The following is a 23,222-nucleotide window of genomic DNA, read 5'->3' on the forward strand; positions in this document are numbered from 1 at the left end:
ACAGCAGTTTAAATTTCAATACACAAATTTGTTCTCTTACTGTACCATCAGCCAAATTGTTTCTTAAATCACGGCGAGAAACTGCAGCAATTTCTTGGCACTGTATATTGACCCATTAAAGAATCCCCATTGTACTTTCCTATTCTAAAGTTTATAGGCTCAGCCCTCATCTCACCTCCTCTTGTATCAATTAAGAAATCCCCAAACTTATGCAGAAGTCCAGGGGAATTCTCCAACCCAAAACTGAAATAAGGGAAAGTGGAATAAAGGTGTGACATCTGCATCTTTCCCCTTGAGGCAGGAGTAAGGAAAAATGCTCCTAGAAAATTAATGACTTTGCTTCTGCCTCTGAGATTCACCAGAGTCACACCTTGATGGCCAAAGGCCATCCCCTGGATTATGAACTGGACAACAACTGCACAAGTAAGGGAAGAACAGGGTAACTTGGTCCCATATCATACTGAAGGGAGAGTTAGTGACTTCTGGCTGAGAGAAAGACCTTGCAGAAGTCCACCCAGATGTTGAAAACATCCTCATGTGACCTGTCAGACATTTCATTTGTACACTCTTTAGATTTCTATCACAAAACTGAACAGCTGGGAATACTGGCAGAAACTCTACAGAGGGGCACAAGATGAGAAACACACTCACAAAGAGGAAACAGCCCAAGGCCAGATTTACATTTGGAGATGTAATAAAACATTAGCTAGTACACATTTTTCTTTATCATTGCTACATCATCCTTTTCCATACACCCAGGCATAAATACGCCAGAAAAAAATTCTCTTGCCTGCTCCTTCTCAATCTATTACTCACTTTCTGCATCTCAGCCCTTTTTTCACTCCTATGAAGCCATTTTCACAGAAAAGCATCTTCGTGTTTACTAGAACGGACTACACCAATCTGCTTCATCCCATGATAAAATGAAATAATTTGGGGCTTTTCACCTAAACCAGTGTTGGATCAAAGGCAGGGTGTTTCCTTAAACTGGAATACAGTCAGAGATATCTCAGTATGGGAGATGTTTCCCATATATTTCAAATTCTGCTTTAACCAACCAGAGCACCCTGTTCCCCACCCACTACTTGAGTACAGAACACTTTCCTCTCCCTGCTATCAACAGGGTTTGTAGATGTTTCAGTTTGTAAATTCTCAGGTGAAAGGGATTATCTGTATCAGCTGATGATTATTTAAATAATTTGAATTTTAAAAACCCTCTTGATGGGGATTATTTAAATGGAGGTTTCTTTCCCAAGCTCCACACTGAGTTCAAACAAGCTTAACTTAAAGTGAATTACAGGTACAGGTACTTGGGAAGAAAAATGGCATCTTTTAATTCCCAGAAAATCCGGGGGACAGAAACAGCCTTCCTGACAGAGTGAAAAAATATATTTGCTTTAATAACAGGCACCTTCCTAATTTTATACTGGCTTGAACTATACCTCTGTAAAGCCTGGAGGGGCAAACTCACACGAGAAATAATAAACATGTTTAAGCCTACCAAATAAAACCTACATGTGAACTCATATGTCATTGGCTCATGACTTCTGCCATCCCTTGTGCATCACAAGTGAATAAGCCTTTTTACCAGTCATTTTCTCACTCTAGTTTTAGAATCAACACATCCACATATTTCTGTTCTGTTCACAGTCTCTCAGGGACACTGAACAATAGGATTTTCCATTGTTTAAGCTCTGAGTCCTGCTTTAGGACAATTAAGGGAATTTGCAATTGTAATGTATTCTTGTACCTTGCCTCAGAGAAACGACCTTCGTTATGTAAATGTCTATAAAACAGCATGCCAGGCACCAAAACATCAGGACAGAAAGGGCAGAAAAGCCAAGCGAGTACTTGAAGTAACCAAATCAAGTTCCTCTGCCTCACAGTTCACTCCAATTCAGAAGTGAGGAATTCATTCCTCACAACCTAAAATAATAAGTGTTTCAAGATTTATGAAAAAAAAACCAAAAAGAAAACCCCCTGTGGGCAGCAAAGCTCTTTCTTTGTAGTGGACTAAATGGCATTTCTTAATATAGCCCACAGGCAGGCCTTCTTAAACATTTTGCTCTTGATCCACAGCCGATTTCCCACTTAGTGGTCATGGGGTGGATTAGTCGTAACTCAGATGCAGGGCTTAGCCCGTGCTCACAGCAAGGCTTGGAGTGTTCAATCTACCTAATTTGACACATCTAAATGTTTGATGCTTAACCTAAATTCATTTCTAGGGCCCATAAATTATCAGTGGATAGGAACTGGCACACCAAACTGGTGATTAATTCCATTCATTTGCAATTCCTGTTCTGGGAAGGGATAAAAAACCCTCTGGAAGAGCCTCTCTCTTAACTACAGTGGGAGTTTAGGACAATTAGCTTAGGTGAGACATCCAGCCTCTCGATGCTGTGAGAAATCCCATCCGCTGCCAAAGAAATGATGACTGACTTTAGGATCTTTTCTGTGGGTTTAAATGTCAGTTTGATCATGGTCCCTCATTTGCTTGCACAATTGCAGCAACTGAGCACAGCAACTGCACAGTCGCAATCTTCAGGCTGGGTTGGAACTCCACACCTTCAGATGCTCCCTGGGAACTCATCAAGAAGAGCAGCCTGGCCATGTTCAGGCTGTTCAAAGGTATCAGATACTGTGTTTTAACTCTGTCTTTAATGCCTTACTTTGCACCCTGATAACTGGGGACAGTTCACACATTTTTTCTTCAAGCTATCCACTAGCTCCAGTACACAGTGCAGTACTGGTAGCACTGGGTTCAAACTTAACCCATCTCAGAGCCTGAAAAATCCAAATGTGCTCTGGAAGATGAGATGTTAATCAAAACTAAACGTTTGAGGACAAACTTAAAAGCAGATTTTGAATTTTGTTTGTGTGAATGCCTAACGTTTGACACCAGTATACTTCATTTGTGCTGAGCAGTAACTTCCTTCTGTGGCAAGTCAGAAAAAGACACAGCAAACTGGAGCCTAAAGGGCAACTGTAAACCCCCAAGCCAAGATTCATGACACAAAATCCCCAGCAACTGTAGGTCATGTTGTATAATAAAAGAGAAGGATGAGAAGATGGCACACCAGGCAAGATACTGAGTTCTAGCACGGGGAGAATCTTAAACCAAGCTGTAGGTTATAAAGAATCTGAAAAGTCCTTTAATTTCATTGTTCCCTCAGATCCCCGGACTAGATATTAAACTTATGCAAGACACTGGATGTGACAGTTCACATTGTGCAGTCAAACCAAAAAAGCCCTGACTAAGTAGAGATTCCACTCCTTTGAAACTCTGCAGTAAGAGTTACGTGCACCGTGCTCTTTCTCTATTATCCTGGCTGCTCATCACATTATTTTAGTATCTGAATGCTGCTCTTCCTCAGAATAACTAATTAGATGCGACACCCTGTTAGGCTTGCAAGCTCTGCAACCCCCTGATTTTGAGTTTGAAGGTTTAACAGACTACACAACCCCGCTCCCCTTGTTTGGAGAACCCACACCTCCAAGGGACAGAAAACTGAAGTGTCTGCAGGTGGACACAGAATTCACAGATTTTCTTGAGACATGTTCCTCCAACAGAAGAGAGGAACAGAGTGTCACCAATACTGTGGCAAACCTCCGTGCTCCTGCTACTACTGGTCACACCTCCCAGCCATGCTGGGTTTGTGCCAGCCCCATTTAATTCTGTGGTTTTTATGGTTATGACCAGAGCAGAAGCATCTAAGTAACCTGTGTTTCCTTGTATTCACCTTTTGTGTCTCCCTTTATTTGGTCCTGCAGCACAGTTCCAGCCTTCCACTGGGGTTTACAGTGTGATTACCATTACATGTGGGTCCAGGCGTATTATTCTTGTTATTGTCATTCTTGTTATTATTTTTATTATTGTTATTATTTTATTATTATCATGTTCCATCCATGTTAAGATTCAGTTCTTGTTGTTTTTTCTGTTGAATGTTTCTGCCTGAGAGAGTTAAAGCTGCTGCTCTTCCTTCCACAGGCACATGGAGCCATATGCCTGCAGCCAGGGATAGAGAACGACAATTAAATAGGTCAATGAACGAAAGTAACCTTCAAACATGAATGCAAATAAATCTCTACTTGCAGCAGGACCTGATGCCTCCAGAAGCAGTATTTACATGTTGAAGCATTTTGGAGATCTGGGGCATAGCTTGTACTTTGCCTGCACAGAAAATAGCTACCCTAATTTATCTTCAACCCTTAGGAAATATGAAAGGAGGAAAAAAAATATGAATGACGCACAGCTTCATCTTTCTTCTGAATCTAGTAGAATTGTCCTTTCCAAGTAATATCCATAGCCTCATCTTTGTTTGATAATTGCTTTTGCTGCCTTTTTTTTTTTTTAATTGCCTTTGTTTCTGTTACTTAAGCCCACAGGAAAGGTCTTTCCTGACAAAAGAACCAGCCCAATTCGAAATGAAAGGCTGACACATTCCCTCGAATGACAAACCGAAGTCACGAGCCTGATACACTGTGAGATGAAAGCTGTTTACGTGTGACAATCAGGCAGAAAGCAATTTCTTATAATTGCAGTACCTTCATACATCAAGGTACAAATAGTGTTATTCACAGTCTTCCAAACAAACAAAACCAGAACCTTTCCCAACAGCCCCTTCCTTTTGGGGAAAAAAAAAAAAAAGAAAAATCTTCAAGTAGGAGATATTCTGAAATATCCCAGCAGCTGTTCTGAACTGAACTGCCCCATCTGCCTTCCCTGCCAAGCATGGATCCAGCTGGGTCATTCTGCAGCAGAGTGAAAGAAAAAGCCTTCCTCCCTCAGAGAACACTGCTCTGGCTCTCCTGTGCTGATGTTCAGAGTCCCCCTTCACTGTGAATCTCCCCCTCCCTCCTCCCAGCCTCCCCACTCACGTGCACCCAGAGCAAGAAGGTGGGCAGGGAAAAAAGCAAAAGTAAAACTTTGGCTCTTTCCTCCTACCCAGCTGTGTGAGGGTTAGAAGGGAGCCCTGGGGCTTTCTAGAGTTACAGCAGAAGCAGCTGAAGTTATTTAGCATCTCTTTACTCCAAATTTGGCCTCGTGGCAATATCTGGTCCGAAGAGCTTGGTGCACAAAGAAAAGCCTTCTGTGATCTTCATCCCAAACTCCAGGTTAAACTGGAATGTGATGACATGTCTCCTGTAAACTGCATTGGAAAAAACCCTTTTCTCAGACTCCTAGAAACAGAGTTTTGTCTAAAACAGACTTCTTCCATGGTTCACATGCTCACAAGACAACACTTTGTCCCCAGCCCTTACAGACATGAGGAGAGACATTTCTTGTATTTTGAAAAATGTTTCCAGTCGTGGCTACTGCAATTTAAAAGCTGCCAGAGTGTCTGATGTCAAGAAAAAAAATCACAGCTCATTAGTCAGCTTTGGAAACTCCAAATGTTACATTTGACTCCAAACAAATTCCATTTCTTCACATCAGTCTAACTCAGCCGCATTAGTGATGACAGGAAGTTTCCCTGAGGAACAGGCAATCTCGGCCATCCAACCCTCTGAACAACTCCTGCACATCCCTGCCCTGCCTCTGCCCACCCTCTCAAAGCAATTCTGCACTGCAAACTGCAAGACACACTTCCATCCCCCCACATTCCCACTGCTCCTGCCCCATTCTCTCCCACAAGAAGGTGAAGAACCCTTGGAGCCCGGAGGACCCTTTGAAACACGATCGGGGGCAAATAGGTGTTTTACAAAGTAAATTTTAAGCTCATGCACTGAGTCTTTAACCCTACTATACACACCCAGGAGCAGAGACACGGACAGAAACTTCCTGATGGGCCTTCAAACCTGGAAAAGCTGTCAGAGGGAACAGGAGTCGTGTTTGGGAGAGCTGCTGGGGCTGAAGCAGCTCCGATGGCAGCAGGACATCCCTGCTCCTGGCCATATGGACAGCTGGAGCACGTGTCCTGGGAGACTTCTATTTTCAGAAATAGCCACGCTGATTCTGATCACTTCTCCTCCAAACTGTCAAGACTTTAATGAAGTAGAAACATGGGATAACGTATTTATTTCAGCACTAATCGAGTAAAAGATACAACCTATGATCCTGAATGCAAAATTAAAGGAAAACCTGAAGTGTGTGCAGAAATAAACCCTCCATTACCTCCACTTCTCTCATTTTACTTAGAACAACTGTGTTTTTATCTCTCCCTTCTAGAATATTTACACTAAGGAAGTTGCCCAAATTAAAATACTTTTAGTGGTCAGCAAACTAAATACACAATCCTCTAAACACCACTGAAATAATTATCATCTTCGGCAGCATGTCAGTGCTGAATATGTTACAAACAAAAGCCACTGCACACGGCATTGCTGCTTCTGGAATGGAAATGAGGTAGAACAAGCACCTTTCAGGACTCTGATTTCTGCTTTTTTTTTGCATTTGGAGAAGTTGGCAGCCTCACAGGGACATATATCCATTGCACTACCATAAACTCCTAAATTTCCATCTGTTTTTGAAAGCTCCAGCTGACCTACATTTTATGTTATGGATTAGTTGAAGCTTATAGAGTAGCATCAGCAAAGCAGGAGTCTTGCTGCTAACCACATATCCTAAGCAATTAAACGTTTCATCAATATTATGTCCCACGTAAAAATCAAGTTTTCAAGAGCAAAACTCTTCAACATTTCGCACACAAAACAGAAAAAAAATCATTTGATATATGCATTTTAATTGCAGTATAAATATCATCAATTTGATTAATTTTGATTTCACAGACTAAAAAAATTCAAATGTACACATTAAAATGATTTGAAGTTTTAAAAAAAGGATGAACCTTGATTCACATTTTCAGGACATACTAAAATAAGGCATCAGAGTCACTCTGCATTTTGGAAATCCTGTCTTTTTGGAATTATCTGCAGAATTATTTTTGAAGCAAGGTGGGAAGCAGTAACTCGTATCACAAAAGCATGACTTCCACTACAGGTTTTCCACTTTATTCTGAGAGAAAATTCAACTTTGAGTTTTGGAGGTGGATTTTTTTGCTCGGTTATGTTCTTGGCAAACCAGCAGCAAGTCACTCCAGAGGCCAGTGGAACTCCTGAGGTGAGGATGATCCAAGTCTTAAGTCCTTGAGTCAGATCAAGAACTCCAGCTTGGGTCTCTTAGAGTTTCAAGAGCCCTGGTCATCCACTTGGCTGGGTTTTTCCTCTTCCTAACTATAAAGTCCTCGACCTAACAAATCTCCTGCATTAAAATATAGTCAGAAGAAAATATAGTGAAGAAACAACATGTTTCTACTCTGATGCACTGTCATTTTTCAACAAGGAGAGGATATTAAGGATTTTCAGAGGGATTTTCGTTACAGGCTCTTCAGGAGGCCCTCTGTGCTAACAGCCTTTTCCCTTGTATTTTTTACTCTGCATTGGTTCATTTCCCAGTAACAACTGTAACTTCTTTTGACGTTTTCTGTCCTCCTTTACAATTAGGTTATTCAGCTCTTCAATGAAAAGGCAAAGGGTAAGCTATGGACTGATTTAAGCTGGCTGGTTCAACTGGTCTAATTAGACAGGAGAAATTTGGTAGTAAAAGCAGCTGCTTCCTCCACAAACTGGAAGTCCATCAAAAGAAATGAGCTATTTTAATGGCCTGAAGACTCATGTATATCATTAGTAAGAGAGACATACATAAAAAATGTTGGTCTTCTCATAACTTTCTAATTAGATGTCTCTGTAAACCATATTCCACAACACATCTTTTCTCCCTAAGTCAAGACAACACGTTTCCATTTCTTCTTGTCCACCAACTAAACTGACAAGAACATTTCAAAAACAAGTTGTTTGGATACATTACCCAAAAATTCAACTTGACCTGTCACGTGAGGTTTCTTTATTCCCTTATTATAGGACTTTATATCACTGGTCTACCTAAACTTTATTACTTCTGTAAGTCATTTATCTCTGCTACCTATTAACACACCAGTACACACAGGAAATAAAGAGGAGATAAAGAGTCCAGGGTGTTACACTCTTTTCTCCATAAATACTGTCACTTTAAATGAAATAATGAAGGGACACAGTTAGAAGAATATCCATGTCACCTCAAACCACGCTTTGATCCTAAAATTCACAGGCACTCAACACACCCAGCTCCTGCCAAACAACGCAGCACCACTAAAATCAATACAGTGGCACAGGCTTGTGTTGGTTCAGAAGCTGCCACAGACTCAGGGATCAAAAGCAGGGATTCATGACAGCCTAGACACAAGGCAATACTGCAGGACTCCAAAGAGTGGAAGACAGAAACCTTCCACGTCGGAACACCGATGTATCGGGAGCTCAGAATCTCAAGATGGGGCTTATTTTAACCAGCTGCCAACATCTATAATGTAAACATTAAATGTGAGCTGTTCTACTGGGCCTGGCAGGGACAGAGAGGATTTTCCTGCAGAGCAGCCCCCATGGAGCAGCTCTGGGGCACTATTGATAACACGCTGGGCAGGGCTTGCACAAAGTCAAGGTTTGCTTTTTTTAGAGTAGCCCTGGGTGTGCCAGAAGCTGGGAGGGGGCACAGGCAGCTTGGCTTCACTAATTAAACTGCCCTGATCTTCATCCACGAGTTTTCAGCTTTTGCTCTTCTCTCTCCTGTTCTGGGGATGTGGAAGAGACACTGAGGGAGTGGCTGTGTGGATGCTCAGCCACTGGCCAGGGCCACCCCACCACAGCTATTTCCCCGTGGGAATGTGGAGATTCACTTTTCTGGCATCGTTTGGATGAAACTCATAGTAACTTACAGTCCACTGACCATCAGTGAAACCTTCTGTCAATAAAGGGAGCCTAGGTTGCTGACTAATTTGTACACATGCTCTTACACAGTAGGAACCAACATGGATTTGAAGGAGTAGCACCTCTGCTATGAGGAAAGGACTGGAGAATTGGGATTATTCAGCCTGGAAAGGAGAAGCTTTTAGCCACCTAACTGTGGCCTTCCAGTGCCTGAAGGGAGCTGACAAGAAAGATGGAGAGGGACTATTTACAAGGGATGGAGTGACAGGACAAGGAGGAATGGCTTCAAACTGAGTAGATTCAGATTAGATACCAGAAAGAAATTCTCCCCTGTGAGGGTGGGGAGGCCCTGGCACAGGTTGCCCAGAAAAACTGTGGCTGCCCCTGGATCCCTGGAAGTGTCCAAGGCCAGGTTGGATGGGGTTTGGAACAGCCTGGTCTGGTGGAAGGTGTCCCTGCCCATGGCAGGGGATTGGAACAAGATGATCTCTCAGTTCCCTTCCAACCCAAACCATTCTATGATTCTAGGTATGTGTCCAGCCCTGTTTCTCACTGCTGTGAGACACCTGAGGAAAAATTTGGTCTACTGCCTATTAGGTACAACAGCTCATGCAATCCATGTTTTTAAAAATACCATAAAAATAAGTAATACCTTAAAATATTTTAAAATCTCGTTGTGACATGAATTACACACAGTGATAAAACAATTGTGGTCTGCCAGGCTACAGACAGTTCTCAGGGCAGCGTGTTCAGTGCCATATGGGCAATGCACAAGTTCAAAGTTTTGAAGCAATTTTTTCTAAGTGCATGTGACAGAACAAGGCACAGTAATAGCAGCCATAGCCTGTGTGCAAATGGAAAAATAAGCACCTCTAATATTGTTGGTTTTCATTTCAGTGCTGGCTAAATGCTTCTGATCATTATGTGCAAGTGATGAATGCACCACCTGTGTCTTTTTTTGTCCTTGTGCCAACAGGTGAGATTACCTTATCCTGACAGGGGCTGCAGCAATCTGGGTAATGGCACAAGTACAGAACATTGCTCTGTTACCAGATCACAACATTTTCAAAATATTGCCATGTTTTTAAATTCCTGTGTGTATGTGTTAAAACTGAGTCACTGCTCCACTTCCAACGACGACCTGAGTGAAACCCAACACGCTGCTTTTAAGCTCTGCTATCTGCCCCCAGCGGATGAGTTTCTACTTCTGTACTTGTAATATTTGTAACAGTTCTTGTGTATTTACAGCTGGTATTACTGTTAGCACAGCAGCCTCCACATGCCCTGGTCCCATATTCTTAGTCTACTGACATCAAATATTAAGCTCAAGATCTTGGAGCAGGAACAGCATCTTACCCACTCAATTCCTGTCTCCCACACTCTCCATTTGTTTGCTGTTGATAAATTGTCCTTATACAACTGAAGGGTTTGCTACAGTTCCTACAGCACTGCTCTTAAGACCCTCATGTGTCAGTAAAGCGAAGGTCACACCAGGATTAGTTTCACACAGAGTGGTTTATTCAAAACATAATAAAAATTTAAATCGGGCTTTGCCCACAAAAATCCCACTGTCTGTTATGTTAGAATAATGCCTGGGCAAGCTGCACAAGGCATGCTCTTGTGGAGGGGTGTTTGCTGAACTTAAACCAGAAAGTGCTTTTAGAACTGAGGAAGAAGCAAGGGCAGAGAACAGGGCTTGACTCCCAAAGTACTTAAACCCCAAGAATGGGACCTGGTCTGGTGGAAATAGCTGATGGATGACTCAAAACCAGACCATCTCCTCATGAATCCAAGAGAGCTGTTGTTTCTGTCCCAGCAGTCCAGGAACAGCAAAGGCAGGGGTCACCCATGGAGATCGCCCATGAGCCGGGGGTGCAGGGGGGGGGGCAGGAGTGTCTGAAGGCAATGAGCATAAGGAGAACATGCCACTGCCTTTGGGGAGGTTTACATCTGTCACTTTTTCCATCTTGCAAAGCCGCAAAGAAAATGGTGTAGGTGGACGGCTCAAGATTGCTCTTCTCAAAGGCTTCCTCCTGAAATGGGTGCCTACGCTCTAATACTGACTAAGCTGCTGGGCTTTGCTTCTGATCTCATTAGATAATAATACTGCAATACAAAAGGAGGGGTTAATCTTCACTATATCCCCAATCTCCTTTCCTTGTGTACAGTTGTAAACACCCTGGAAGCATTTGGAGCCACTTCTTCCTCTGGTTTTAGTGTCAGCACCCGCACAGAATGGCTGCCACTGGGGATGGGGGAGCTGGAGGAGGGGAGATAGGTGGGACCATCTTTTAAAAGACACTGGGCAATTCACACAAATCCTGAGGTTCGGGAGTGCCAGGGTGGCCAGCAGAAAAGACAGCTCAGTACAGCTCTTGTCACCTTTATCTCACTTGCCTCACCGCTGTGATGAAGAGACCACGGAGCACTCCTGCTCACAGCTCGGAGATGTGTAAGGGGTACAGTGTGGATCCCCTCCAGGCTGACCACAAGCAGGCAATAGCCTCCCTAGCCCACTCCCTTTCCCACATAGGAGGTGCTCAGGGAAGGCAAATGCAGCCACAAGGGAACGTGGACACCCACCGTGTGCAGAGAGCTCTTCCTGGGAAGTGCCCTCCAGCTGTGGACCTGCAGCGCTCTTATTTGCCTTCCTGGTGCAGTTAAGGAACATTTCTAGTCCCCAAAAAAATCAGTCAGAAGAACATCTCTACCATATCCCTGTTCTCTGCACCCCTCTCTCAGTGTCTCTTGCAAATCGAAGCACATTATTCTACTTAAAACCTCCGTATTTTCCTTCTGCCCTCCAAGATACACAACTCCCCCCAGTTTTCACCAGCAAACCACTGTTCAAACAAACAGAAGTAGCAGACATTTATCTGGCACGTAAACATACTCTCCTTTACACCCAGCAGGAAAGCAAGCTGCAAAAATGTTCAGCTAATGAGGAAATTCAGACAATGACGTCGGCAGCTGTAAACAGCAAAATTGCCCAAACAGGTCTGAATTGGACCCACCACTGCTACACATGAGAGCTCCAACCAATTCTTACAACTTCTAAAGGAAACAAGAACAAAGCACAAACAATCTGATTACAAGAGAAATGACTGGGAGCAGAAAATTACTCAACTTATGCAAAGTAGTAAGTCCCTATTGAAAAGCATCTGCAAAATGCTGCCTTTTCTTCCTGCTATTCTTTACACCACTGGCACTCAGATAAAACAGCTTCCATTTTACACTCATTTTTCCTGCTATTTTAGCCTGTTATGCAGTTAATCCAATAGCAACAGACCTGAACCACTTCTAAGCAACCGATACTCTCTTGCTTTTCATTTAAAAAAAAAAAAAAATCAGGCTGCCGCTGCTTTCCCATAATTACATCATCTTGTCACTACAAAGGAGGAGGAGGAATATACACCTCGATAAAAATGTTATCTTCAAAGTGTTTGTTGCAGTGATACACAGGCAGTTTTTGTACATAAATAAATATACCTGAGTGTATGTGCATACATACATCTAAATAAGGAAACAGAGATAACCTATAAATATCTACATATAACCTATATATATATATATATATATATATATATATATATAGCCTGTGTGTGTGTATATATATACTCACTCATATTTACAGGTATCTATGTAGATATATTAAGTGGATATATACTGAACATATTTATATATAAAAAGACAATGCACATACAATATACTTGTAACACATTTCTCTTAGCACTCTGAAAGGAGATCCTCTGATGCTTTCAGACACACCTATATTGCATGATGTCTGCTGACACATTCCACCACCATATAAACAGGCCTTGAATATTGGTGACATTCAACACTGACATTTAAAATTAATTACATGGGCTTCTGTATTTTTTAGAATGCAGTTTTAGCAGTGAAACATACAAATAAGTGGAAAAGTTTCTTCTGGGTATTAGGCCATACCCTTCCTTCATCAGACTTTATTAATTTCTGTTAATTTGGTCCAGAATGTTCTATCCTAAGACAGCAGCCCTGGCAGAATGCTGATACCTGTTCTTGGCTAAACTCTGTCCAATTTGTCATTGCAGTGATTCCAAGGTTCATTTGGGCCTGTACTTTTAGAGCAGAACAGTATGAACATCTGAGAAGAATTGTAAGTTGACTTTGAAGTTATTTTTGTTTACTGTAAAATATGTGCCACCTTTTGTCCCAATTCACTTTGCTTGGGGAGTTTATTTTTACTTCCTGTCAATAAGAATCAAAAGATGAGCGCTGAAATGTCACAGCCATGCCCTATATGGGAAAGCCTGCTTTATTTTTATGTGTTTGGTTGATTTTATAATGTGAATAGAATATATGGGATTCAGGAGACTGATGCCCATACCTCTGCTTGGAGACTAAAGAGTAAATCTGTTAAGTATTATCATGCATATTCTGAAGTTTCATCTTTCTTTTGGTGTCCCCAGATGTCACACTACTGCACAAGACACAATCATGCTCCATGAACACCAAGTCTTACAGTAACCCCAGGGTTTACGGACTTGTGAGTACTTCAGGTTATGTATTTCTCCTTCAGGTTTACATCATCATTCTCCCAGGCAAGAAATCAAATAGTCAACCTCCTTCAGGGATGTCTGTCAAGCTCCTCTGACTGTTTGTGATATAGCAGCTCACACATATTGTCATAACTCAGCCTTTAAGACAGCAGAACCTGATTTATTATAATCACAAGTGCAGCAGCTCCATTCCCTATTTGCAGTCACAACTTTCCTGAAACTTTCACATGAGAGGGTAAAAATGTGCCTAATGCGAGTTCCACTTCAGTGATGATTTACACCACAGGGAAACTTTCCATGGGCTTAAACAAACAACTGGCCAGCCATATTATTTCATTTATTTTTAAATACAAAGCTTAGAAAAATCAAACCAGCCAAGAAGGTCTAAAAATGGTCTGTGCTCAGTTATGTGATAAAAGGCCAGTCAGAGTGAGCACAGAGACTGAGCTGAGGTTCAGAGGACACAGCCCCCTCCCTGAATTGGCCACTCTGAAGATGTTAAGATGAAAGGGCCAGGACTACTGTTCCTGGAGGAAAGCCCACCAAGATGTGTCCACAGGGACATTCTCTCCCTGGAATGCTGTACTTTACCATGTCATGCAGGGGGAACAGAAATTTGGGATGCTGTAAAACCAGCCAAAGGGGTGGCTATGGGAATTATAGAGTGAGAACTACCCATCACAGGACATTTAGGAGAATTGCAAAAGGCAGGGAAAGGAATGGATCAAGGACTGAGGAGGAACAGGCCTGAGAAAGTAGATGGAAATGGGGATTAAAGGGGCCAGAAGCATGTAAGGAGGCAACTACAGCTGTCTGACAGGGATCCTAATGGCACTCCTGATAAACACTGTTCCCAGCTTTCTCACGTGGGAATGCCCTCACCACTGTGAGTTCATGTGCAGAGATGCCACCATGGTCTCAGTGTGAGCAGCAGAAGTTTTTCAGCTGCTGGAGCAAGAGGCTGCAAATCTGAGGGGTTGTAGGTCCAGGTGCCAACAACAACTGAAGGAGACCAGAGTCTGAGGACCTGATTGGATGGACAGGGTCCAAAACCCACTGGGGGAGAGACCTTTTGTGTGTGCTTGTGTGTGGAATCCACAATCACCCAGCCAGGAGGAATGCCAGCGAGACACCAGGGCTGCTCAGGTTTGCCCATCTGTGTTTAGGAGGGTGCTGGAAAAGCCCTCTGTCCTCCTGCTGGTCCATAGAGCTGGCTGGGTGCCCTGCCTCACCACTAACTGGGCTCGGAGTTACAGAAGCAAGGCTGCCACACACCAGGGCAGGAGGAATCCCCTTATGTCTCAAAGCCCCACCAGCTCCAGCCACTACTAACAGTGTGATTTTTACAATCATTATCATTGGACACTCTTGCACACTCCTTGTGAAGGACACAGCAGTTCTGGCTACAAAACAGACTGACCCAACTCGTTTTCCAAAAAGTTTCCCATCAATCATCTTTGTATCTATGTACTGTCAATTTGTTCCTCTGGGGCAAATTCTTCTTCAAGTAATTCTTCAAGACTCAGGGTCAAAATGAAAACCCAGGGGAGTAACTTTCACTGCCAGCTGTGCACAGATGTGCCCCTCTGCACTGTCCTTGCCTTTCTGACTCACGTTTCTCTGTTGACAGCATAAGACCTTCACCTCTACAAGTGGAGAAGGAAGAGGAACTCAGTCCCAGACAGCCACTCACAGGCTTCAGCTTTATGAGACTCAAATAGCATTTTAGGCAGTCAGGCCTTGATATTCATATGCAATAAGCTGGCTGCAGTTTGTGGCTTTTTGACCCAGAAAAAGAAGATGCTCTTCCTCTAATTGCAAATATTTAGCTTCAATCCCCTTTCTTTTAATTGGGTACTCATTTACCCATTCTAGCCCTGCCATGCTGGTGTTATTAGAGTGCTAAATATTCAAAGCACTTGAGGTAATAACATCATGACTAAAAAAAAATTACAGTGGCCATGCTCTGCTGGTGCAGCCCCATCCACTTGACTGCTTCAAAAGCACAGAACAGATGCAACAGGGCAGAATTTAACTCCATCGCTTAACAAGAGTATTAAAAGCTTCAGTTTCTGGGGTTCTTTTCCTTTAAATTTCATATTAACCAGGTGCACCACTTCATTTGAAACTTCTTTGTTCTGTCTGGCATAAAAGCTTACCCTCTAAAGCTCAGCAAGAGACAGAGCATGGGTCCATTCTCATTCACCCAGGAACCTGATCACTGTATATTCTATCTTCTCTCTTTTGCAGCAGAAGCGCTGCAATTATAAACATTTGTCATTACCCTAAACACGTGAAGCTGGAAGAAATATGATTCTTACACAAAAGATGCAGGCTGTACGTACCAGATGAGAGGTGGATGTGAAATTAGCTTGTAAAGCCAAGGTCTCTGCCATTTATTTTTATCTGGAACAGATACATAACAAAAAAACCTGAACAAACAAGCGGTCATCTCTTTGGCTATTATAGTTTTGCCTGGTGAGAATCTGGATGGCTTTATCCCTGTACCTTCTGAAGAAAATTAAGTCCTCAGAATGCACCTGTTTCCCTCACAAATCAGCAAAGTCTAAATGAGCTGTAAATGGGAATAGAAGCCCAGCAGTGACAAGAAGGTCCAATAAGGAAACGCAGTCCCACGGGTTCCCACGGCATGACTCGAGCCATACTGCAGCACACGTCCCCAGCCACACCACTTCCTAGACAGAATTGATTTGTCCTCGTTCCAGAGACACCTACACAGGACCAGTCCTGCTGTATTTTATGCCACCACTCACATCCTGATTAAATATTCACTCCAAAGTCTACTTTTCTAAGAGACAAAGTGTTCAAAGGCCAAATTAAACTCAAAACGTCTGCACTAAAGCACAGAATTCACAAGGGAGACACTTTCAAAACAATCATTCATGGGGATATTTCAGCAGGCCTCCTTAGTTACTTGTAGGAAGCTACTGAGGTTCAAAGTTACTGAAAACAACCAAAACTGTTTGGCCTTCTCTGTCTGTGCTGTTGCCCTTTTCCATCACACTTGGGGATGAACAACTTCAAGAACTGGTTGAAGAGGGCAGTAATTCTTCCATACATATTTTATTATGTATTCTTCTCACAAAGTTGGTGAAAAAGTGACTACATTTGGACAATTTGGGGACCCTCAGTCTTTCTATTTCCTGATTAACATAGGCTTTGATATCAGGAAGAAGATTGCTGTTAAAGCTTGGTCCTGGGCTTGAGAAGGAACACTCTGCCAGTCCTAGGGACTGAAGCTCTGACTATAAATTTCTTTCACAGAAGAAAACTAAATTTTCCACATGGTAAGAACTTGTGGATTTGTTGTCCCCTGTACCAGTGGTGTTAACCAAAAATCGGTGGCTGCTGGGTTCAAAGCTGGCACAGTGGTCAGGCAATCTGAACCACCAACACCTCAGCTTCTTACTGTCCCAAGGCTTTTGGTAAGAGAGAGAAGATCTTGTCCAGAAGTTTCTGATAAAAGATTTGGCAACATTAATTGTATGTGATGTCTTTTGGAAGGAATACCTAAAAAAAAGAGGGGCATTTTGTCATCTGGCATGGATGCCATGTTTCAGCAGGGTCTTTTATTGGAGTTCCAAAATAAAATAATCCCACAAGAAGGTAGGTGGCCAGTTCTCTCAGCTGCCTGCTGCAAAGGAAGGCACTCTGGGCACAATGACCCAAACTCCCAATTTACTTCTGACAAAAACTCAGTCTTATGTAAGACACATATCCTTCTGCAAGTCACACAGGTTCTAGGGGTAAAGCATGGCTGCTGCATTTAGGTTTTGCCTCAAGGACATTCACTTTGAGAATGAACACCCACCTTTCAGTTTGCATCGCTTTAATTTTAAATTCAAATCAGTTCATTCCCACGTGCTAAGCTACCATGTAAATCTTGCTGGGGTTCTCCTTGCATGTTGTTTCTTGTAAGTCTTGACATGTTAATTTTAATAGTAAGACCGAACACTGTTTTCTAGAAGAAGACAAAAGCATCCACCAGTTTAAAGGGTGCAGATGTAAATCATAAAGCAGTGCAGATGTGAATTATAAAGCAGTTGAGGCAGGGCCTGCCACATTCTCAGTAGTATCATGTTCTGTCTCCCCAGTTTACCTACAAGAACAATGCTAGAGGGAAGAGTGAAGCAAATAATTTTTTAGAGAATACAAAGCCGAACTCTGAGATACTAAAACCCCTGATAACAAAAATCTGCCCGAGTGAGCTGGTAAGCTCAGACCCCATGGAATTCCAGAAGGCACTCTCCCAAGTGGCATGTAAGTGCACAACAAAAAATGAACTTTAACAGCACTTTTACTCGAGTTAGCTTCTACTTTTGGCTGCTCTTGTGATTTCTCTTTCCTTTTAGTGAGGTTGTGGAAAACCCTGACCCACCATGTGATGTCTGAAGCCTCCAACTGCAAAATGCCTCTTGCTTCATCTTCCCTCAGCCTTCAGACAGATCTTCAGACCACTGAAACCAAAGCTACTTTGAAATGTGACAGAAGTACACCCAGATGATGGTGCACGTTGTCTCTACCTCCTCAACACCTCAAGCAGGACATGACCACATATGTGCAGAGGATAAATCATTTCATCAAATCCCACTCAGCATACAGAAAGTTCTAGTGAAGGGTGTCAGGGTGAATTGCAGCCAGACCCCAACACATTCTCTGAGAGATGGAACAACAAAGACCAGAGCTCAGACTCCCAACAACTCACTGTGACCACTTCTTGGCACATAAATTCAAAAATGTTGTAATTGGTATCTCTCTAAAACTTCCTTCCTCAGTCACAAGTTTTCACAGCAGCAGTTAATAAAATGTATTGTATCAAAACATTAGCTAGCATGAAAAATAGTGAGGAGATCATAATGTTTAGGTTTAATAAACAATACAGCAAAGAGAAAGAAGAAGATGATGTTCTGCTCACACAAAGACTCAGTGACCAAAACTCACTGAGTCAAACTCAAGGCTCATTTCTAAAAAAGCTCCAGGTCAAAAAAAAAACCCCAAACAAACAAAAATCAAACCCCAACAAAACCAAACCCACAGTAACAATGGGATCTGCTTGAAGAAAAACAAGTAATGCTGAACTAAGGTCATACTCAGCTGGGAAACAGTAGAAGGATCAGACAAAGGGGCTGACCAAGACCTGTTCCCAATAACCTCTGTTTTATGGAACACATGCAAAAGGACACTGGGAGTTATTTATCACTTAATGAAACACTGTGAACTATTCCAGAAACAGTGACTACTCAGTATATTTTTACCATCTTGACACAGCCGAAGTGTTGAAAGAAAAACTGCACGGATTTTATCAAGGTTAAAACATGTGCTTAGAAGCCCTCTGCTAAAAAATCATGTCTCATTTTTATTGATTTTGCCAACATTTTAAGCTGCTGCCAACGAATCTACACAGTATTTGCCTAAAAAGAACCTTTTACCATATTTGCCTAAAAAGAACCTTTTACCAGCATCGCAGTTGGTTGCAACCGGCCTAACTTGTTTATTCTTCCTAACACATGGATCTTAATTCGCACACATCCTCCTCTCCGAGATGAAAACACGCTCTCAGACAAAGCAGGCAAAAAATGGTCGAGAACAATGCAACCCATCTGTCAGAGAGAGGCGAGGGGGGGGGGGGGGGGGAAGAAACCTAAAAACTAAAAAAAAAAAAAAGCAAACCCAACAAACTAAAACCTCTCGCGGAAAGTGGGTTTTGCTCATTCCTGCTCTGCATCTTTCCCTCCCTCCTTCCCATCTTAGCAACAGAGCCTGGAGCAGCCAACCAGGCAGGAGCGCATCCCGCCGGGTTACTGCAGTGCATCGGCCGCGAGTAACCGCGCCGGGCGGGCATGCGGCACCTCCACCGCACTGCACCTGCCCCGGCTCCCCAGCACGGATCAGCACGGCGCTCAGGCCAAATCCTCCCCTCCTCTGTGTCATTTGGATGTCTCCGGAAGGGATGGGAGAAGGGGGAGTGTGGGGGGGGGGGGAATCTTTTAAATGAAGTCGTAGAAAGGATGCTGCCAAAAAAAAAAAGAAAGGAAGAAAGAAAGGGCGGCCAACTAAATAAAAGAAACGGGTCTGTGCGAGCGTGTGTACCAGAACTAATTCCTAAGACAGCACCGAGAATGAGCAAAGCCCAGCCTGTTTAAATCTCTGCTGATGGTTTGACAGCGGCTGAAGTTTCCATCTTTTGCAGAGAACGGTATTAACATAATATACAGCCCTCGGAGCTGGAAGGCAGGGATCGCGCTGTTCTGATGACACTATCTCGGGCTGTGACGGCCACTTTTCGCCTTTCATGAATACCAAAGAACCTGCCAAAGACTCCACGTTCCCCATCGGACACCTCGGAGCCCCCCGGAATGAGCCCGGTCCTTCCTTCCTCTCCTCCCGCTGCTGCCGCTCAAAGCTGCGGAGCAACAACCTTGACAGCAAAGACAGCACCTCTCCGGTTTGTTTCCAAATGTCTGAGCCATCAGAACAAACCCAAAATAGCAAGAAATACCGCGTTTTCTGCTGAGCATGAATTTCTGTACTGCTCCTAAGCCACTCCACGAAAATCCCCGGCTGCATTCTGCCCGGCCGGAGCACGTTCCCTCAGAGGTTACTAGAGACCAAATCCTACCAGAACTCACACTCGAACGCGGCACAAATGACTCATTACAGTCCTAAAAATAACAACGGAGAAATTTCCAACTAAAACGCTGCCTAATTAACCATGAATACTGAGAAGTGTGAGAGGAAAGAAAAAAAAAAAAAAAGCAAAAGCAATCCCTGAGTTGTTGTGTTTTGAAAGCAAATTTATCACTACTTTCTTGCTGGATGCACTCCATCAAATAGGCAGAATATTTCTATTTCCATCCTATATTATAGCAAAGCCACCTAGAAAGAATAGAGCTAATGTCTTTTCATGGATATACAGAATGTATATATATATATCTTTTTAAAGTAAAGCTGAATGACTTTGACCTAGACAGAAAGCTCCAAAGCACTTTTCATGCCCCCTTTGTATAGGAGACTATACATAATTCATCCCCAAACCACAATTCAGATTATTTCATGGTGCTTTTAACAGAAATGGCAGAATCCTGAGGCACTGGCTTTTCTAACAAATCCTCTTGCGAACAGTTTTCAGGCAGTCCTAGTACGAAAACCTACACATCTATAATCTTTCTATGAACTGGTAAAACCAATCTCTGTGTTTCTGTGATTTACATTTCAAACTGCAGTTTAAACACACAGCTCAGAAGCCAAGATAAGACCCACTTTCATCTCTTTCTCTAACCTTAGATAAATGGCTTTGTGACAAGGCAGTGAAACTTCGGCCACGTTCTGTTCTAAACTCCGCAGATCTTGCTTTTTCACATTTAAGGATCCACACTGGATCTAACACAGGACTCTCCTCTTTCTCTTTCCCTCCAAGCTATCTGGGTCCTTCATCCTAAAAGAAAGGGGAACTATCCTGGGACTAAGCAGCCCTATTATTTCTATGTGTGCTGAAGTTCCCTTTTTCCAGCTTTGCCAGTCCATGTTAACCTCACAACAGTTCCTCCAGGAGTCCTGGGGCTTTCTGAAATCTTGAACCTTGCTGACCCACAGAAAACCCCCAGGACATGCTCAAACATAGACTGGATTCAAAGACGGAGACACATTTTCAGTTCTGGAAGATCCTTAACCTCACAAGTCACTCAAAAATCTCTTTACTTCGAAACTGAAGGAACAGTTGTTTCTACCCGTTGACCAATTCCCTAGAAGCTTTATAGGGAAAAGGCCAAAGTCGACTGAGACCTTCTGAAACTTGTATCTCTTTAACCTCTTCAAAATTCCCATTTTGGCAACAACTCCTACAGAATGGAATGGGTCAGATACAGCTGCTTTGATCAAGGACTGGCCTGCCATATTCCTTCCCCGTTAATCCCACTGACCTCAGGGGAAACTACACCAGGAATTAATCAACTCCAGAGTCACACCAATCTCTGCTACGAATTTGATAAAGCCTCATAAGGAGAGAAGCATTTGTCATATAAAACTTAGAATCAAAATGCCCCTCCTTATATTTAAAGAGAAAATTATATTTAATAGTTTAATTAGGCAGTTTAAGGCTGAGACAAAAATCAATGAAAAATTCCAATTTGAAGTCTACTATGTCTTATTTAGCTTCTTTGTTGTTGACAAGCAATACAAATTCACCTTTCTTTGGGCTTTTAATGAAAAGTAAAAGACATGACATACCATGAGTTGCATTGTCTGAACAATCAAGCTAAGTACAGAACACAATGGCAGCACTACTAATTATTCCTCCTTCTGCTAATTTACAACCTAACCTTAACATTATTTTGCAATGCCATTTTAACTGAAGGGAATTGCTCTTCAGTTGAATTCCTCTCCAACATGCTGGCACAAATTGTCTTTGCAAGGAAACTATACTTTCTGCCTTTGTGATCCAACAGTCTTGAAAGGTTTTAACTAATTCATTACAGTCGTAGAGAATGATGTAGAAATAGTAGATTTTCTTTTTCAAGCTCCATTTCAGAATAGAAACACCATTAATTTAAAAGGCGTATTTTTGAAACAGCATCCCTTATCGCTTCTTACCACAACCAGCACCCAAGAACAATGTGAACTGAGAGACATCTCCTTTCTTTTTTTTCCCCAGCATGTTTTCCGCTACTCTTCTCATAAAAAGTGAATTCAAGTATTTCATATTACAGCAATGAAAGAGACTTTTAGCACAGGGTATCCACAAGGAGTGCTGAACTGCAGCCACCACCAGTGTTTGGAGGCACAACATTGCCCTTCTCTTGGGCACTGCAAAGTCCCAGTTTCCCACTGGAGCAGAAATCAGTATAAGGCAGTCAGAATAGTTTTACATGTAATGCACTCAGCTACAAATCCATCAGGTTTAAACAGAGATACCCCAAATTACACACAAAATGAAATTCTACTTGCAGAACCGCTAAAACATTCAAAGAATCTGAATTGTTTGGTTCCTGCCTTCATTGGAGACTATTCAGGCAATTTGGTTTTTCATTTCTCTAATGGAAAATCTTTTCTGTTAAAACCAATATATTGAGCCAGTCTCTGGGGCAGGGAATGTGGCTGTGAGGAAAGTTTGGTTTCCGTGATCTGACCAGCAACTCACTGAAACACTGAAGCAAGAGACCTTCAGAGGTCACTTGGGCCAGCCTTCGACTCAAAGCAAGACAATCACCAACTCCAGATCAGATCAGCTGCTCAGCCAAATCTTCCACACTCCCCGGTCATGGAGAAAGCCCCACTGTCCCTGGGTGACACATCCCAGAGCTGCACCTGGGGAACAGGTATTTATTTCCTGGGGTCCACCATAAGCCACCCAAACTGCAGTGTGTGGCCATGGGCTCTCGTTAGGTATCACCTGGCACCACTGGCAGGAGTTTGGCTCCTCTACTAGAGGGTAACTACCCTCTAGGCAGCTGTATGCCAGAGTGAGACCATCCCCCAGCTTCCCCCTCACTACACTGAATGAGCCCAGACTCCTCAGCTGCTCTTTGTAGGTCCCCTGAACAATTTTTTACCCCTTTGTCAGACCCTTTCCAGCTTCCTAGTATCTCTGTTGGTATGAGGCACCCAAAACCGATCTAATATTCCAGCTGTGCTCTTACTGATGAAGAGAAGGATAATGACTTGCCTCCAGCTGGCCATGGCCTCAATCACACGGTGTGATTCACCTTCCTGGCTGTGAGAGCACTCTTTGGCTCACACTCACTTGGCACTGAGTGCAGACCTCCCAGGTCTGTTATAGGTCCTTGGCAAGCAGAAGAGAACCAAGTGCTGCTGGCAGACAGCAGCTCAGCCACTCCAAGGCTGTCCTTGGTGGTCCCAGGAATGACACAAGGTGTGGGACCAGGTGAGGAGGATCTGAACCCCTGCAAACAGGCAGCCAGGAAA

The 23,222-nt window shown here is 42.9% G+C and overlaps 1 protein-coding gene across 2 annotated transcripts in view; it reads right to left on the minus strand.

Moving 5' to 3' along the window:
- The window catches only part of ABCG1 (ATP binding cassette subfamily G member 1), a gene marked incomplete at both ends in the record, with an annotated part of 46,023 nt that overhangs the window by 17,913 nt on the left and 4,888 nt on the right, over positions 1-23,222 (minus strand). Inside the window, one exon of one of the 2 annotated variants that reach the window (XM_082278088.1) lies at positions 14,752-14,793. The exons of the other annotated variant lie outside the window; for it this stretch is intronic. Within the exon in view, the coding sequence (XP_082134214.1) occupies positions 14,752-14,793 (42 nt within the window). The remainder of the gene's footprint in view (positions 1-14,751; positions 14,794-23,222) is intronic. 2 annotated transcript variants of the gene reach the window in all.

The sequence above is a fragment of the Coloeus monedula genome (assembly GCF_965178545.1).
Source record: "Coloeus monedula genome assembly, chromosome: 3".
Taxonomy (NCBI): domain Eukaryota; kingdom Metazoa; phylum Chordata; class Aves; order Passeriformes; family Corvidae; genus Coloeus; species Coloeus monedula.